At 36.6% G+C, this 19,428-nt stretch overlaps 1 protein-coding gene across 12 annotated transcripts in view; it reads right to left on the bottom strand.

Annotated features, from left to right (window-relative positions):
• The window catches only part of Slc4a7 (solute carrier family 4 member 7), a 92,213-nt gene that overhangs the window by 68,820 nt on the left and 3,965 nt on the right, over positions 1 to 19,428 (bottom strand). Inside the window, exon 1 of one of the 12 annotated variants that reach the window (XM_020185745.2) lies at positions 466 to 789. The exons of 9 other annotated variants lie outside the window; for them this stretch is intronic. In XM_020185745.2, the coding sequence (XP_020041334.1) occupies positions 466 to 495 (30 nt within the window). In that variant the 5' untranslated portion in view covers positions 496 to 789. Of the gene's footprint in view, positions 1 to 465; positions 790 to 19,428 lie in introns of those variants that run through there. 2 more of the 12 variants (XM_074043766.1, XM_020185751.2) reach the window with 2 other exon arrangements.

Below are 19,428 nucleotides of genomic sequence, written 5' to 3'. Positions count from 1 at the left end.
TAGTATATCTTTTGACACTGAGGTTTACAAAACCTACTATTAAACCAGCCGTCAGAGTTCACTATCACAAATGTAGTTTGCCCATACAGCTCAAAAGTAGTATTTCCCACAGATTATGATTAACCATGTAATTCCAGTTACCAAACAGTTGAGTTTCAAAACATACTTAAAAATCAAGTTATTTCTAACCTATTATCTTAACCAAATAGTTTTTAAAGCCTCATTCAAGTAATTTTAACTATGCAAAAGACTAATTTTCTAAAGGAATAAATATATTACAAACATTTCTAACTTCACATAGGATTTACTCTGTAGCAAATGACTTCCATGGCCAAGGACACAGAGGATGATACTATTCTAAGCCAGTGCTAATTAAGCCTGACATTTCTCTAAGCTTCACTATTAAACTGTGAAAGATTCAAATTTGTTTGTAAATCAAATACAAGATTTCAACTAGGTACATACAGGTAGCTTCTCCCGATGAAATCTTTCCATAGTAATATAGAAACACCCTGTTTTTGACAATGCAGTGTAGTTATTCCCTTGAAGAGTCCAGGGACAGTGAGTACATATCTGATTTAGGTCACTGGGCTTTGCAGATATGAACTCTTAAGTTACTTTTATGGTACAGCCAATCACTGTCTTAGTTACCTAATCTTCCAAGCCAGTAAATTCAACTTACACAGGGTCAGTGCACTAACAGATGTGGAAAGTAATATGTACATTTGGAATACTTCAAGAATGCAGCAGCAAATTTTCAAGGAAAATCCTTCTAGAAAGAGAGCATATTCTAATGATCATGTATCAGATGGATGAGGGGGGGGAGGGGGAGAAAGAGAGAGAATGAGAGTCTTACGGAATAAATTTTCAGCAATATGGTGGGTTAACACTGGGCTTTTCAACAAAGAGAGCTTTGGCTTAATTTTAGTGTTACTGAATATATAGCAACTAACTTGTAACTATATTACTAACAGGATGGGATATACAGTGAGACATTGTCTCCAAAAAACAAAAGTTGACAGTATGCACTGGGGCAGAACACATGTAAGGCAAAAGGTCCTGGGTTCAAACCCAGTATCACCACTAAAGAAAAAAAAAAGTCAAAGTTATAAAATAAAGTGTGTGTGCATGGAAGTCCGAAGTATCCTCTTGCTTTCCTCACTCCATTTTGAACCTTTTCTCTAATGACCTCGTGCAAATAATTAAGTATATTTTTACAACAAAAACGCAGCATACATTATATACTCATTGTTCTATAACTTGTTTTTCCACTGAAACTGCACCTTAGTTTATTAAACTAACCTGTAAGTAGTAGAAACATTCAAGTCTCACGAAAGTGTTCCTACGTTCCCATTTCCATTTCCCAGACACAACCACATTCTGTTTCTGTCTCACAATTGTTCTTGGAGGCTAGAGTTCCCATTATAACTTTAATGTATTTCTTTGTCTTGACTTTAGACAGCATCTTGTTTATTCCACAGGAAGAAAAATAAAAATCTTCTGTCTCACACACATCTTTTCACTTACAATCTCCCCTTCCGTATCTCAGCTTGATAAGACTGTCAACATTTTCTATAAAGAATACTGAATATTCTATTCAGTATTTACGACAACTCTTAAGCTGTCCTCTGGTTAATTATAAAAATTTTAAGCCCACATTAAAAATCATTTGAAGCATTAGGATTACTTAAAGTACTATCTAGTACTCAACCAAAAATTGTAATTGGTCTGTCAAAAAATGTTACTAAACCCTTAATGCTCAAGAGACTTTTCCAAACATTAAGTTCAAGTAGATCCTTTAATAATATACCATCATCAAGTGTTTTTTACCCAATTTGTCTGGAAAATGCTTAGCTACTAACACTTTTTTTATTTTCATATGGGAAGGCCTGGAAAATCTTGATCCGCAGTGAACAGCAGGTATTTCATGTTCCAAACAACTTTACTTGATGTTATTTTGAGTGGCTATCTTCTCTTAGCTGTTACACCATGTCTTTAAGAACCTAGTGTCATTGACCAGAAACCTAACATTCATATGGATTTGTGTTGCTTCTTGGCTTTTCCCCTTCTGATTCTATAACTTCATCATGATGTGTCTAGGCATAGGTCTTATTATTGCTGCATAACTCTCAACAGACCCATTCAAGGTGACTAATGTATAATGGGAATGAAACAAAACTGGTAAAATTATTAACCAGATACCAAAAGTAAACATGAAAAATACTAAATACTTCATTACTTGCATGAGCTATATATAAGAGTACACATGTTAGGGCAATCTTATCAATTTGTATGCAAGAGCAAATGTAACAACAACAAAAAAAACAGAACAAAGTTACATTTACTTATGATAACTGTACACCTAGAACGAAAGATTAAACTAATTAACATAAATAAAAGCATTCATTTGAAGGTAAGCAATAGATAAAAAAAAAAAAAAATACTAGAGCCAGGCACCAGTGCTCACATCTACATACAATCCTAGCTACTCAGGAGGCAGAGATCAGGAGAATGGAGGTTCAAAGCCAGATAGGGCAAATAGTGGGTGAGACCCTATCTTGAAAAACCCCATCCCAAAAATAGGGCTGGTGGAGCAGCTCAAGGTGTAGGCTCTGAGTTCAAACCCCCCAGTACCTTAAAAAAAAAAAAAAAAAAGTATGAGAAAGAAAATGATGAACTACAGGAATAACTTTAATCTAAAACATAACATTTTATTGAAGAAAACTAAATAAATGAGACTATTTGCCTGAATGCATACATTTAAAATATGCAAAATAGTAAGATAATATTTCAAAATAAATTAAAAATTTATAATGATTCAGAATCCCAAAGGATTATGTTTGTATTTATTAACCAAAGTAAGCGACTATGAAGTTTCCAGGCAAAGTAGCATTGCCGATAAAACAGTAAAAAGAAAAAAGGGGCCACAAACACTCAAATTATAGTACAAAACTATGGTAAGCAAACCATGATAGTTACAACACAGAAACTGTTAGTTATTTGTGCAGTACAAAGAATGATCAAGAAAAAAATGAAATATACACTCTACTGTATAAAATTGATGAAATTTAAATTGACTACTTCAAACCACAGGTAAAAATTAATTCTAGATGAATTAAGGATAATTGTAACTGTAATTTTTAAATCTGTAAGAGTTTAAAAGAGTGCCATGTATTCCTAGAAAACAAACAAGAAACCTTAAAGGAAAAGATTGAGCCAGGCTTGATAGCATACACCTATACCGCCAGCACTAGTGAGCAAGCTAATGGAGGAGCACCATGAGATCAAGGCCAGCCTGGGCTATATCATGAGGCTCAAAAAAACTTGAAGAAAGAAAAAGACTGATACAGACTCCACCCCACCGCCCCCCGCCCCTGGCAGTACTGGCTTTGAAATCAGACCCTACATCTTGAGCTACTCCACCAGCCCTTTGCCCAGGCTGGCTTTGAACTGCGAACCTCCTGATCTCTGCTTCTTGCGTAGCTAGGATCACAGGTGTGAGGCACCAGCACCTGGCTCAGAATTTTTATTATATAAAAAAGTTGAACAGGGCTGGTGGAGTGGCTCAAGCAGTAGAGCACCTGCCTGGTAAGCATGAGATCCTGAGTTCAAACCCCAATACTGCCAAAAAAAAAAAAAAAAAAAACCCAAACATTTCCCTAAAGCAAACAGCATCATAAACAAAATAAAGAGGCAAGGCAGAGCACAAGGAATTTCTTCACTTAAAAGGAAAACAAAGGAACAGGAATGGACCAAGTAAAAATCCCTTAAGAGAAAACATGAATGGAGATAACCAAATGGACATGCTCACTGCTGGGTCATCAAAGGAATTTAAGACTCATTAGATTAGGAAAAATCATCCAAAGATAGTAAAAGGAGAGGTGGAGAGGAGACTAACTTTCTAGTGGGAATGTAAATTGCTTAAAAGTTTTTGGAGTAAGCTACCATGAACTCATCTAATGGTTAGGGCAAATAAAAACAATTCATCTAAAACATTTTAAAGCATACCCCTGGGAACAATAACAACAGCTTTGGTATCTTTTGTTATATCCACAAAAGCACCAATATATAAAGTCAAGGGTATATATTGTTCAAACTGGTAAAAACAGAAGACAGCCTAAAAACACAGATAGGCAAATAGCTGATTACTGTGGAATACTGTTAGGAAATTACGAAAAATTAAAGAACTACAAATTCCTACCCAAGAGGTGTCAGTAATACATGTCAGAAAAAAACGAAGTTATACCGTTTAATATGATGTCGTTTTTATGTTTTACAAAGGATAAACATCTACTGGTCAGTTTATGCTACCACAGACAAATTATTGAAAAATACATTTGTTGCTCATGTTTCAACAAAAATCATGTTTCTCAGCTGGGCACTGGTGGCTCACACCTGTAATCCTAGCCACTTGAGATTAGGAGGATCATGGCTGGAGACTGGCCTGGGCAAACAGTGAGAGCGCATCTCCAAAATAACCAAAGCAAAACAGACTGGAGGTGTGGCTCAAGTGGTAAAGCACCCACCTTACAAGCATGAAACCCTGAGTTTAAACTCCAGTTTGACCCCCCAAAAATTGTGTTTCTCTAAAAGGGTTAAAAAATTTATTCATTCAATACATAATTTTTAATATTAAATGACATTTTAGTCAACTATTCAAAACTACAATCATTTCTTGTCTTGATTAGATATAACACTGATAACAAAGCAATTAATATTCCTGAAAAAGCATTTCACAAGGTCAGCTACCTACAGAAGACAGTTCCAAACTTTCCTCAACACATTCTTATTTTCTAAAAATAAATTGGTAGGCAAAGTGAATATACTAATAATTTTTTAGCTTTATGGCCATAAAATTTTATACTCACATAAAGCAAATTTTTAAATCTTAAATTCAGGAAAATGAAATGCTAACACAGCTTAGAACTCTAACAGTGAATCTCAATCAGTTAAAGGAGAAAAACAATTTAGAAATTTGACTCAGGTGGAGCATGGTACAGGGATTAAAGTCTTGAAGAAGGCATACACTCAGGAGGCTTAGCAGGGCTCCAGTCTGAGGATAGCTTGGGCTACTGCTGGGCACTCTTTACAGATGGAAGTCACTCTTTCACTGTATAGGGAACCTTCTACGGATGCGTCTGCTGCAGACGTTGCTGCCGCTGCTGTTAACACAAAGCAGAGCACCCATGTTTCTCTTTACTTGACAAAGGGAGCAAGGTATTAAGGTACAGTTTTCTTAATTATGAGAAAATGTTTTAAATGTTTTTTCTTTTTACTTGCAGTTTTGAGTATTGAACCCAGGACCTCACATGTGCTAGGCAAATACTCTTATACCCCCCACCAGCCCTGTTTTAAATTCTTTATTTCATATTTTTACTTTCAAATAGAAGTTTGGGGACAATAAGTGCAAGGATATTAGTTTTATTTCTTACTACGGTAGTTATACACTATGGTTATTACTAGCTTTGATGGTATCAGAAAGGTTAAGAATATCTCCTTTATTAATACTTTCTAAGTACTTTTTATACATTCTTTCATTTATTTACCAATTCTAGGAATAAGTACTATTCTACCAAATACAGTAAAAGGTGAGGCTCAGAAAAGACAATTTTCCCAAGGTCCCACAACTAGCTTTGGAGACTTCAGAATTTAAAATATCTCCCAAGGGTTGGGTATGTAGCTTAGTGGTAGAGCATGCTTAGCAAGCACAAGGCCCTGGGCTCAATCGAAAGAAAGAAAAGGGAAGAAATGAGGAGGGGAGGGGAAGTGAGGGAGACTAACTGATCAGGCCCTACCTTTGCATTTTTCATTGGGTCATTCACAAACATTATTCTTTTTTTCTTTCTTTTTTTTTTTTTTGGTAGTACTAGGGTTTGAACTCAGGGCTCATGCTTACCAGGCAGGCACTCTGCCACTTGTGCCACTCCCCCAGTCCTGTTTTGTGTTAAATATTTTTGAAATAGAGTCTCCTGATCTGCAATCCTCCAGATCTCTGCCTCCTGAGTAGCTAGAATTATAGGCAAGAGCCACAGGAGACCAGCCAAACATTATTCTTAACTTTCACAAGAATTATTTAAGGTAACTTAAATGATCATTATTCAAATCTAGGACTTTCCAACTTCAAAGCTTACATGTTCCACTATGCCAAACTCTCCCCTAAGTTAAACTACTGATTGTACTTGCTCATATTTTGTGTGTGTGCGTGTGTGTGTGTGTGTGTGTGTGTGTGTGTGTTAGTGCGGATTGAACTCAGGGACTCACTTGCAAGGCAAGAGCTCTACCATTTGATTCATGCTCATATGGCTTTTTGAGAGAATTATAGGTAACACACAAACCATTCAATTACAAAACTGTTCACTTATTCTTAAATACTTCAAAATACTAGCACTTAAGAAACAAAAACATTAGACTGGACACAGTGGCTCACTTCTATAATCTCAGCTTCCTGAAGAGGCACAGATCGGGAGGATCAAGGTCCTGGCAAAAAGTCAGAAGGAGGACTGGAGGTGTGGCTCAAATAGTAGAATACCTGCCTATCAAGTGGTAATCCCTGAGTTTAAACCCCAGTACCACCCCCAAAAAAAGTTTCAGGGTGGGAGTTGACTCACACAGTAGAGAACCTGCTTAGGTAGAATTGCAGTCTGAGACCAGTCGGCCCCAAACAAAAACAGGAAACCCTATCTAAAAAACTAACCTAAAAGCACAAATGACTGGGAATGTAACTCAAGTGGCAGAGCACTTGTAAGTGCAAGGCCATGAATTCAAACCAAACCCTAGTACTGCTTAAAAAAAAAAAAAGTTAACACAATAAATCACCTAAGTATAATAAACATGATAGTTTTATCTTAATTTGGAAACCTGCGTAAAATTGAAGGCACAAAAAGAAGGAAATCCCCTGTGAAACAAACAAAAATCTGCATCATTTTAAAACGTTTCAGTGAACACCGCCAGCCCACATCCTTCACACTGGCTAAACATACCTGCTGAATTCACACTGCTCAATTTGGTCAACCATTTCAGTTTTCACCACCACTCAAAATTTAGGCTTCATCATCAGATCACCACCTAGTGGCTGTGAGTGGAAATAGGCAATTTTCCTCTCATGCTATACAGATGGTACAGAGTGACTATGAACCTGCTCCAGGCAAAAAAGTTCAAAGTATGAAAAGGTAATTTTGTGGATGCTTTATGAAACCTGGATGTTTACTCTCATTCAGAAAAACTTAAATATTAAGAAGGTAGCTGGGCATGGTGACACATGCTGCAATCCCAGCACTCGAGAGGTAGAGGCAGGAGAACCATGACTTCAAGGCCAGCCAGGGCTACATAGCAAGATCCCATCTTAAGGGAAAAAAAAGACAAAGTACTATTAAATATTTCACTCACCTATTAGCCAAATACAGGATATAATAGACCTACATTTTTCATATGGGTATTTTATATGAACACTGAATAATCAATGGGATATAATGAAGTAGATTAACAGCCATTTTTTGAAAAGTTATTTCAAATACCCAAAGCACTGCAACAATTTTGTTTTTAACCATATTTTGAGATATATCTATAATTTGATGCACATTATACAGTTGAAGAATCTAGTTTACAAATATAGTACAGGTAGGGCAAAAGTTGTATTCTAAAACCTTTCCAGAAATAAACACATAATGGCCATAAAGACACTTGGCCAAGTGTCTTTTTTTCCAGTGCCAGTCATGGAACCGAAGACCTCATCTATGCTCTACCACTGAACTGCACCCCCAGCCCCTCTGTTTTCCTCACCACACTACCTCAGGGTATAGGGATGCAGACTCAAGAGTAAACCACTCACCCTGTATGTCAGAGGTCCTGTGGTCAAATCTCAAGTTTGCAAAGATAGTAATAATACTTCTTAATATTTAAAATGACAGGGAGAAAGATGATATACTTCAATCTACATGTACATTGAGAAAGTGCTAATTTAGTTATAGGAGTCATAATAAATGTTTATTACAGAGATGAAAGTCTTATCTTAGGATACATTAGAAATTTTTACCTAAAAACTAAAATATGATCTGATTGATAAAAACTAAAATAATTGAAATGGTTTAAATATGCAATTACCGAAGTCAAAATATGGCACATGCCTGCAATCTCAGCATTCAAGAGACAGAGGCAACAGTATTGTGAGTTTGCAGTCAGCCTGGATTTACAAAGCAGACCCTGTCTCAAAAAAGAAAAAAATAAATAAAAAGAGAGACTGAAATATGTACGTGACTTGATATAACAAACTCAGATATATTTAAACTTAAGCTTTCAGTATGAATGTACTTTTTCTCACTTCCTCTAAGACCTTCCAACAAAGAGGAGTCACTTCTTCAACTCTAAAACCTTATTCTTGGTCTTCTGTATTTTGAAACTTTTTTGCTTTTTTTACTCTTTGATTCCAACCCTTCAGAACAGGGTTTCTTGATCTTTGCAGTTCACATTTCTAGGGTTTTTTTTTTTTTTTTTTTTTGGTGGTGCTGGGACCTTGCCCTTAGTAGCTAGGTACTTTACTACTTGAGCCATGGCACCCAGCTGCAATTCACATTTTTGACAAGGCACTGATGCTGGGCTATACAATTGTAGGTGCTACTGAGTTCAGTATTTTTAAGATCCTGGTGGGAAAAATTAATAATCACTGGATTCTTCTTCAAAAGTTAGCACAAATATACACTACAGACGAACATAAATAAAACCTTCATCCTTTTAAAAAAACTCTGCAGGCTGAAATACATCTTGAACTTGCACTTAAAGAGTTTTACTGAAAACACATGCTCTCTTTGTGAAGGAATGAATGTCTTATGGATAATTTTATACCATAAAATATATCTACTGTAGTTTTTAAAATTTCTGTTGTGTTTTAATTCTCATTCAGTTCAAAATATTTTAATTAGCATAAATTGAACAAAGGGGTTTCACTGTGATATTTACATACATATAATGTACTCTGATCAAATTAATTCCATCTATATAACTTTCTTAAACCCCTCCCTTCTCCTTTTTACCATCGTTGAGTAGGGTTTCATTATACTATCTTCATACAAAGGTAGGATGGGAATCTTTTTATACATGCACTTCTAAAAATGTCAAAATCAGAGTAAGTCTACATTTATTCATGCAGACCTACTAAACACACTAGAAAATCATATGTCTTATCTCTATGCACAATGCAGTTGTTTGGTTAATCTGTTTAATTAAAATGGATTGTCCCAACCTTACTTAGAAGGATCCAGACCAGAGATCCAGAAGAGAGAGGGTATTGAAACCAATGCAGACAGAAGAGTGACGAAGTAAGTGTCAAAGATGAGAAAGATGAGGCTGGGTGCCAGTGGCTCGCACCTATAATCCTAGCTATTCAGGAGGAAGAGATCAGGAGGATCACGGTTTAAAGCCAGGCCAGGCAAACAGTCTACAAGACCCTATTTCAAAAATAAAACCATCACAAAAAAAGGGCTGGTGGAGTGGCTCAAGGTGTAGGCCCTGAGTTCAAGCCCCAGTACCAAGGAAAAAAAAACAGATGAGAAAGATGAAGGTTAGAGGTGGCTGATCTCTGAGGCCTTTCCTTAGTTATCCTGAATCTTTTGTTCAGCTTGTCCTGGATCTCAGAGAACACTCTATATATAATTTCCAAAAAAGAATCCATTGTGTTTAATTAACTTTCTGACTCCAGGAAAACCAAAAACACCCTGCCTAGGGACTGCCTAGAACACTCACACAATTCCTGTTTTTACTTTTACTTAATGAGATAAGAGCTGTCAATTATGGAATAATAATCATTTAAGAACTCAGATCAAAGTACTGCCAAACTGTTATACAGTCAACTGCTAAGTCTTTCTCAATTACAAGGAATGTTTGTTGCCATTTATTCTTTGGTACTTACTAGCTCTTTTTGAAGCTTCAAGACAATTTTTATTTTTTCAATAATCCACATAAAATAAAAATTACCTCATAGAGCAATTATCTTCATGCTGACTAAAATGTAATCTAAAACGTTAAGTGCTTTAATAATACTTATTGTATTCATTTAATTCAAACAAATATTTGGTCACCTATTTTACTCAGCATTCTCCCAAGTTAGGAGAACCCCAAACATTTCCAATATTGTCCAATCTATTCTCTACCAAGACGTGTGTGTTTGGAAGGATGGTACTGGGGCTTTAACTGAGGGCAGCCTCATGTCTGCTAAGCACTCTATCACTTGAGATGCTGTTTTCATGTTGTGAAAAATAGGTGTCTTGTGACAATAGTGACCAAATTAATGCTTATAGTAGGCAAGGATAAAGAAAAACATCTTTTTTTCCTAATGGTTCCAGGATTTTAACTCAGGGCCTCACGCTTGCTAGACAGGTGCTCTACCACTTGAGCCACTCCACCAGTCCAAGAAAAACAACTTAAAAAAAAAGAAAAAGAAAAAATAAGTTGGATGTCATCAATTAAACATGATCGTTCAAAGATCTGGGTCTCAGTTTATCTCCTTCCTCTCTCAATATTCCCTAACATGATGGTAAAACTTTAAAAGAATAAACTGACAGAGATAGAGAATAGAAGAGAAAACTGTAACAAATGAGGTATTCGTAAAATCTTTGGAAGATGTAAAATGAATATAGAAATATTTACTCACTTGGAAAATCAATAGCAACTATAAAATGGATAGTTAAGAAAATACAAATCAGGCGCTGGTGGCTTATGCTTATAATCCTAGTTACTTGTGAGGGTGAGATCAGAAGGATCAAGGTTTGAGGCCAGACCAGGCAAACAGTTCAAAATAACCAGAGCAAAATGGACTGGAGGTATGGCTCAAGTGCTAGAGCACCTGCTCTATAAGCGTGAAGCCATGAGTTCAAACCCCAGTCCTACCCACCCCCAAAAAATACCCAAAGTAGACTTCAACTTCAATAACACACTTCCATTTGTCCCTTTACTCTTTCAAATGATAGGGATACAAAGGGACAAAGTCTAGTATGTTCAAATAAGTAAAATAACTTTGCATATTGCTGAACTGTACAATAGGAAGAACTGGAAGCGGGAAATGAGGCAGCCCTCTCAGGCTTGAGAGCTCAGGCTCACTCTCACCCTGAAAGCAATAGGAGTAAGCAGAGGAGCAAGAACCAGCAAGGCAACACTGCAGACAACTATGGGGGGGGAGCAGGGAATCAACTGGAAAGTCAAGGGTTATTCCAGGCAAAAGACAATGGAAGCCTCAACTACAAGGGCGCTGAACCCACTGGACTTAGGACAAAAGAGAAGAGTCATGGAAAATGCTCAGATTTTAACCACTGAGCAACGCAATGCTACTCACTGAGGTAAGAAATGCAAAGAAGGTGTGAGAAGTTCTATTTAAGATATGCTGAGTTAAGGGCTGGTAGAGTGGCTCAAGTGTTAAGAGCACCTGCTCTAGCAAGTGTGAGGCCCAAAGTCCGAGCCCCAGTTGTTAATGATGAAATTATAATGCTGAGTTACCATAATGAAACACATACTTTGTATACTATACACTAATAAAAGTAACTTCTACTGACTCTGAGTATATTTAAGTAAACTGAACATTTTAGACAGCGTGGTTTCTTTTTTTTTCTTTTTTTTGCTTACCGCAGTTTGAACTCAGGGCTTCATGCTTACTAGACAGGCATTCTACTGTCTGAATTAGGTGAAAAAGTCACTGGGATTGAGGAGTAAAAAGATAATGTGTCCATTGTAGAGATCAGGAGATAATTACATAGGAGTATTTCCATGTTAATGTTGCAAAACCAGATGAAAACATCAATTTATATTAGGGTTAATTTTTTCCAGCTCTCTTGAGCCATACCACGATAAACCTAATTACTGACAATTAGGGATTTATTAAAATGTTGAATACAGAAAGATACAATGACCAACATCTTCAAATACCAAGAGAGAGGCTGAATATATGGGCTATAGATTCTAAACTGAAATGGAAAGTACAGGCAGCAGACGGGAAAAAAGGGAGTAAGGCGTAAGTGACTAGGTAATCAGAGTTCTAACAAGAATTACAGGAGCAGTAGAGTAAGAGAGGGAGGGAAAAAATGAGAGTATGATCAGATTTGAGTATCTAAATTTTAAGAATTGGGATACAGTGGGGTGTGTGCTACATACCTATAATCCCAGTGCTATGGAGGTTGAGGCAGAAGGATGGCAAATTCAAGGACAGACTGGGCTACATAGTGAGACCCCCATCCTCAAAAGGGAGTTGGGAAGCAAAACTATGAACCCTTTACAAAGGATAAATTATCATAATCATGCCTCAGCAGAACAACAGTTATGAGGTACTGTATGCCAACTCTGTCAAGCAACTGTGTTAAGCCCCATATATGCTGCACACTAAATTTTAAAAGGTTCAACAGAAGGCTGGCGGAGTAGCTCAAGTGGCAGAGTGCCTGCCTAGCAAGCATGAGGCCCTGAGCTCAAATTCTAATACCACCAAATAAATAAACAAATGAATAAATAAATAAATGGCTTGACAGTATCAAGAAGATGCAGTAAGATTTCATCAGAACAGAATTAAGTGCTCCAAAAAACTGAGTTATCTTCAACAAGGCAACAACCAGAAAGCAGTCTTAGGAGATACAATTTGCTGTTCACAAGATATGTATGTAAGAAAACAGGAAAAAAAAAAAAGCCCTTCCTCATCCCTTTTTAATTTTAATATTTCATTTGTTATTGCTAACAAATCTATAGCAGATAAGAAATTTAGTAAAAGGGCTGAAGCGTGGTTCAAGCATAAAGCACCTGCTTAACAAGCATGAAGCCCTGAATTCAAACCCCAGTGTGGTCAAAATAAATAAATAATAATAATAATGAAAGGTTCAGTTATTTAAAGGGAAAAATAATTTCTAAAAATTGTACTATGCCTTAAACATGTAAGCATTTTGCCAAAATGCACTACTAAAGATCAAATTCAGGCCTCTCTGAAGTACAACTCCAGCCCTTATTATACTCTGTAAAATCTAATGCTTAAGGCAAGAAACCAGTACCTAACTCCTGCCCACAAAACTTTCCAGAAAGTATCTCAATATCAAGACTTTCTATTTTCTAGTTCCTTGACTAACCTATACACTAATTCCTTTAGAGTTTTTCTATGTAGAGGCAGGGAGGGGGATGCAGTCTAACCAATGTACAATGTAAGGCTACTCAGAATTGTCACAATGAATTCTCCCTATACAATGAATATATGCTAATAAAAATTTTAAAAAGAATTTTACTATGTAGACTATTCCGTAAGAACACAGAATGATTACTAATAACAAGCTGCAAGAGGAGCATTTAGTATGTTATACACAGTATATTATTTTTCCTTGTCATGGAAAAGTCATGAGGTGAATACAATAATGACAATTTTACAGATAAGAAAAGTGAGATTCAAAGATGCTAACTGAACATAGCATGGTGACCCACACTTGTAATTCTAGCACTTGAGAAGCTGAGCCAAGAGGACTAGGTGGGCTGGCAGAGTAACTCAAGCAGTCACAGAGCATCTACCTAGCAAGCTTAGGCCCTGAGTTCAAACTCTAGTACTGCCAAAAAAAAAAAAAAATCACGAAGAAAAAAAAAAGATGTTAGTTGCTCCAAATTAGAGACAGAGAACTCAGGTGTGTTTCAAACTATAAACTCATTATTTCCAGGTTATGCCACCTTCAAATTTACCTCGTTTTGAAAATGAGGGTTTAGACTTGCAAATATTTACTGAATTTCCTATACTGAATAAAAACAGCTCGACCAAATAAAATCAAAGGCCCCACGAACACCAATGTTGGTCTGAATGCATCCCTTATTCTCAATGAAAGGAAGACCAACTGCCCAAACATGAACAGACAGAACGCTAGTGGCACGTGCAAAAATGGGTAAGGAAGTTCATCCTGGATAAGTTATAAGGTTGTTTGGGAACAATCAGGAACAAAACAAAATGACCCTACTGAATGAATGCACTGGCTCTTTAGATGTAGCTCCTTTTCAAGCACTCATTCATGGATTGGGAAGCAGACTCCAGAAAGGAAGAGGGTTCACAATCACAAGATGGCAAAACTGAAAGCAAGTGAGCAGAAGAAAGTTTGATTTTATAACACTTCTAAAGAAGTACCAGAAATAGCCAATTTCAAACCAACATGTGCCACAATGATATCTGATTTGGAACTTGAAGTCTGTTAATGGTACTTTTGTACCCATGTGCATTTAAAGTCACTGCATTTCACAGAGCAAAAATTATACAAGGATTAATATATAAGCGAAATACCCACTGTTTTCCAACAATTTAAATGTATTTAAAACTGGTGAAAATAAATTTTTGTAAAATCTCCATTTTACTGGTGCTTAATACTTACTTGCCTAAAACTCATCTAGGTATAAAAAAAAAATTTAAAAGATGTTCAGTATCCTCTAATTTGGGGCTGTAGGTTTAACTCAGTAGCACAGTACTTGCCTTGCCTGGCTTGCACAAGGCCTGAGTTCAATTCCCAGCATCACTAAATAACCAGTAAATAAGAATAGAATTGAGATGAAATGAAATAAACACACAACTCTTATTTTGGAATCAATTCAAATTGCATTCACTGTATTTACTCAATATTTCCCCACAATAGAAGACAAGAAAGATTCTCTTCTACTGGCAGTTACAGCAAGTAGGATATTTTTTTTAATGGTTAACATCACAAATAAAAATAAAAGCTATTTCAGGTTGGAGGCGTGGCTCAAGTGGTAAAGGACCTGCCTAGAAAGTTCAAGGTCCTGAATTCAAACCCCAGTCCCACCAAAACAAAAAACAAAAAAAGCTACCTGATTAAATAAATTAACTAGAAGTTTATTCAATTTCAAAGGAGTCCAAAATATCCTAGCATTCACTGACTATTCCTGCTCCCTGTGTGTTATACCCTGGAACTGACCTAATTGAAAATTTAGAAATAATCCAGAAAAATTTTATCCCCAGCCCTCAAGAAATCTGGAGACAGAAATATCATCTCAATATTAAATTTCTATATTATTAGCAACTTAATTCACAAACATTATAATAACTAGTGTTTTTATATAGAGAGGGAAACTTCTATAGTTAACTTGGAATTATCTCAGGCAAATAAAGCTTTCAAGTATTCAACAAGTAAAATAAAATTAATATTCAATGGTATTAACAAACAGTATCAGATAGCTCCACAGTAATTAGAAATAGAAGACAAAGGGACAAGAAGTGGTTTAGCATCAACTATGACTTCAAATCTTGGCTTGGCCTCTTACTGTAGGGTCTGGAACTCTGTAGAAAAATTTCTCTGCCCGTTAAGTTCCTATTTGTAAAAACAGACGGTAAGGGTCTAAATGAGGTACCTAATGAAACACATAGCTCAGAGCTGGCTTTTTATAAATAGCTACCTGTTCTTCACTGGCTTTCCCTGCAGCAAAGTGCAGACCCATACAATTTGCATCAGTGTGGGAAACAAGACTTCTTCCTGTGCAGTGCTAGGCTTAGATGAGAAGTGTGGCAGTGGGGTTTCATTGTTTCATCCAAGAGGCTGGATCTGAATACTACTCAGGTTTACACTCAAACATAAATATAAAAATACTTTCAAGAGAGGGGGAAAAAAGAATCATCTACTTTTTCCCAAATATTGGCTGCTAAAGACTGGCTAAACAGAAATCATTTCCATAGGCTTACTTCTAACTTCCTTTTAATGAAGTAATAGACACAATATTATACATGACATCTGTACAGCAACATGAAGAACCTATAATTACAGTCCTGCAAGGTACACAACCATTTATAGGGAGCTCAAGGTAAATATAATATGAATGGTGCCCACTACAACTGAGCCACAGTAATTTTAACATACCTAAGCAATCTGGATGTTTTTGGGTTTTTTTTGCCGGGGAGAGGAGAACGTGGGGGGGAGGGGGGTGAGGCAGTGCAAGGGATGGAATCCAGGGCCTTGCAACATGCCAGGTTCTACCACTGACCTGACCTACATCCCCAGCCAACACATGGCTGCATCTCTTCTTCATTACAGTTTAACATATTTATTTACTACAGAATTTCTCATGGCTCAAGTGGTAGGGCACCAGCCCAGCAAGCATAAGGCCCTGAGTTTAATCCCCAGTACCACAAAAAAAAAAGGAGAAAGAGAAAGAGAATCTCTAGAATTTCTCAGAGCCCTAATACATTGTTATGCATCGTGAATCTCCAAGAAGTGTATGTGACATTTCGCAAACTTATTTGGCTATAGAATGGTTCCTGGGCAGAAACTCCTATACAGCTAGCATTCTGTAAAATAAACTGTAAGGAAATGTTATGGGGCAGATTAGTAATCACTACTATTTAAGCAAGATATAAAATTATGCATTTTTAAACTACTAACTTTTAAAGACATGAAGCCAAACTGAGCTAATTTTTTGAAAGCTTATTATTATCATAAACCCCTTTGAGGTCTGAATGTAAAGCTATTTGACCCTCACAGAAAGAATGCACACAAGCAAAAACCTTGCTTCCAGGGATTCATGGATTCTGTGAGGCCATCCACAGACTTCAAGGTAATCTCTATTTTGAAATCAATTTTAACTAGACAGTATCATATCATCTACTGTACCATCAATATTCTAAATACTAGTATACAACCCAGAGCATTTTCATGCAAAGTTAATGAAAAAAACAGCAAGCTGAATGCCAGTGGCTCAAGCCTGGGATCCTAGCTACTCATGGTATGCAGAGATCAAGAGGATCCTGGGCAAATGGTTTGTGAGACCCTATCTCAAAAAAGCAATCACAAAAAAAGGATGATGGAGTGGCTTAAATGGTAGAGCTCCTGCCTAGCAAGCATAAGGCTGAGTTCAAACCCCAGTGCTGCCAGAAACAATAAAAAAAGTAACAGCAAAAAACTTACTATGAGGTATACTGTGGTGCAAAGCAAGGAAAGCATAATTACAAGGATATTTTAATGCATGATTAAGCAGAACTGTTACCAAGAGTTGTAGTCTGATTTTCATACAAGTGCCATCCTTGCATATTTTTTCATATTTAAAACATTACATTCTTGGTCATTCTCTTCTCACTCCAGAGATGACCCACTTTCAGTATACTAAAAGTGTACTTTTCCTAATAAACTTTACTATCACTTTCACTACAAAAATAAATAAATAAATTATAGGATTAAGAAAGCTGGTTTTTAATCCATTTATACAACATGAAATCAAGAATTTTTTGTTTTTGAGACATGGTCTCACTATTCTGCCTAGGGTGGTCTTGAACTCCTAGTATGAGGCATTTCCTAGCCTCAACCTCCTGAGAAGCTAGGACTACAGGCGAGAGCTAGAACTACAAGTGCACCACCAAGCCCTGTCTCAAGCATTTTCTAGAAAGCAATGCACTTCACATTTAACAGCAGCAGCTGCGAGGACAACGTGGCTTCCCATTTGAATGTGGCAATGTGAATGCACAGGAGAAAAGAAAACATCTGGGAGTTTTAAATGTAAGTCAAAGAAACTGCAGGAATGATTTCAATCCACATCTGGTCTTGCAAGTAGCACCAGGGGAAGGCTGCTGAGGGGTGAATGCTGGCCCAGAATCCTCAGAAAGCTTTGTATAAGTTTGTATCGCCTAAAAAAAAAACCATCCACAATAATTCACTCTCGTAAGCCTGACGTTATTACTTCCCCTACCTACTTAACAAACTTTCTTAACTGCCCCCAAGCTCCATCTATCCACAGCAAATATTTTAAAGTGCTAAAGTTTTGAAAGATGTTTTCTTCTTTTTTGGAGGTATTGGGGCTTGAATTCAGGGCCTCATGCTTACTAGGCAGGCACTCTATCTCTTGGTCCACCCACTGAGCCCAAAATGTTTTCTGAGTCAAGATGATAATACCTTGCTGGGCACCAGTGGCTCATACCTGTAATCCTAGCTACTCTGGAGGCAGAAATCAGGAGGATCGCGATTCAAAACTCAGCCCAGGGAAACAGTTCACCAGACTCTCTCGCAAAAAAAAACCAGCACAAAAAAAGAGCTGGCAGAGTGACTCAAGTGGTACAGCACCTGTCTAGCAAGCATGAGGCAGAGTTTAAACCCCAGTGCTGTCACCAAAAAAAAAATAATAATAACTTAATGGTCAAAGTGTAAGAGTATAAATTTTAATTTATTCCCTACCAAAAATTTATTTCTTAGAGGATTTTTTTTTAACAAAAACATGTATAGTACTACCATGGAACTCAATGGGAAGACAATCTATTACACACAAATTTGTTTTGTTCTGATTTTAATTGAGCACATTAATTCCTAAGGTAAGAGATTTCAGTATGTATCCAGAATATTGGGCTGGGCACAATGGCACACTGATGTAATCCCAGTACTCTACATAGAAGTAAGAGCCATGCCCGGCCAGCCAGGGCTACACTGCAGAAACCTGTCTAAAAAAACCAAAGAATACTACTGAGCTGAAAACATTCTATACAAAAAAGAATATGCACTGAACATATATAATGGCAAATTGTGAAACAAAGACTGTATCATCTATTCCCTTCTCTAATAGTCTTATTAGAAACCAGTCCACATTCCCTCCTAACCAAACAGACATCTTCCAAGTGTGAATCTACTTTCAAAGATACATTCATTTCTCAAGTTCCTAATCAGAAATGATACACAACTCAACAGTTTCTCCAACCTGAGCAATCTGACACAAAATAAGCAATACAATCCTAGAATCCAGAAAAAGAAGATGATTCCCATACAGACTGGGATGTAAACAAAATAGGAACGAAACAACACTAGTCCACGAAACATTCTCTGCAAAAGGAAAAAAAAAAAGATATTTAAAACATTAACACATCTTTTCTGTTTCATTATGAAAGACATTGTGCTTTTAGTCTTCATCTGATACTGTCAAAAATACTGCTTATATAAACTCATTAAAATCCAAACTATGAACATCAAAGTACATTATACTCAAGTGTGGAAATGTCATAATGAAACCTATTATTTTGAATAAACTTTTAAAAATCAGAAAGAAAAAAGAAAAAAACCAAAGTATGGCTTAAGAAAATGTATTTTAAAATATCCTCTTTGAAGAAAATTTGAAAATCTGCTTACAATAGCCAAACTAGAACCAGTCTGTACTGGCACATCAGCTCCAGATAAAATGCAAATCTATATCATAACCACATATTGTCCTAATCCAAGTACTGGAAGGAAGTGTTTGCCACCCTTTTAATAGCATTATCTAAAAATGTGTAGCCCACTGAAGGAGAGTCATCCGTTTAGGCATCCTAGCACACTAGTCAGCCAGCCCTCAGCATTGCTGAAACCTGTTAACAGTGCCAAACACAGACCCCTTGTGGTTCATCATTAAGTACAAACAATCTTAAACACTCTCAAACTGTAAAAGCTCAACAAAATAAGCAAAGTTATCTTCTATAGGAACACAAATTTC

This window comes from Castor canadensis, chromosome 10 (genome assembly GCF_047511655.1).
Source record: "Castor canadensis chromosome 10, mCasCan1.hap1v2, whole genome shotgun sequence".
NCBI lineage: Eukaryota > Metazoa > Chordata > Mammalia > Rodentia > Castoridae > Castor > Castor canadensis.
This window is presented reverse-complemented; position numbering and strand designations above follow the sequence as displayed.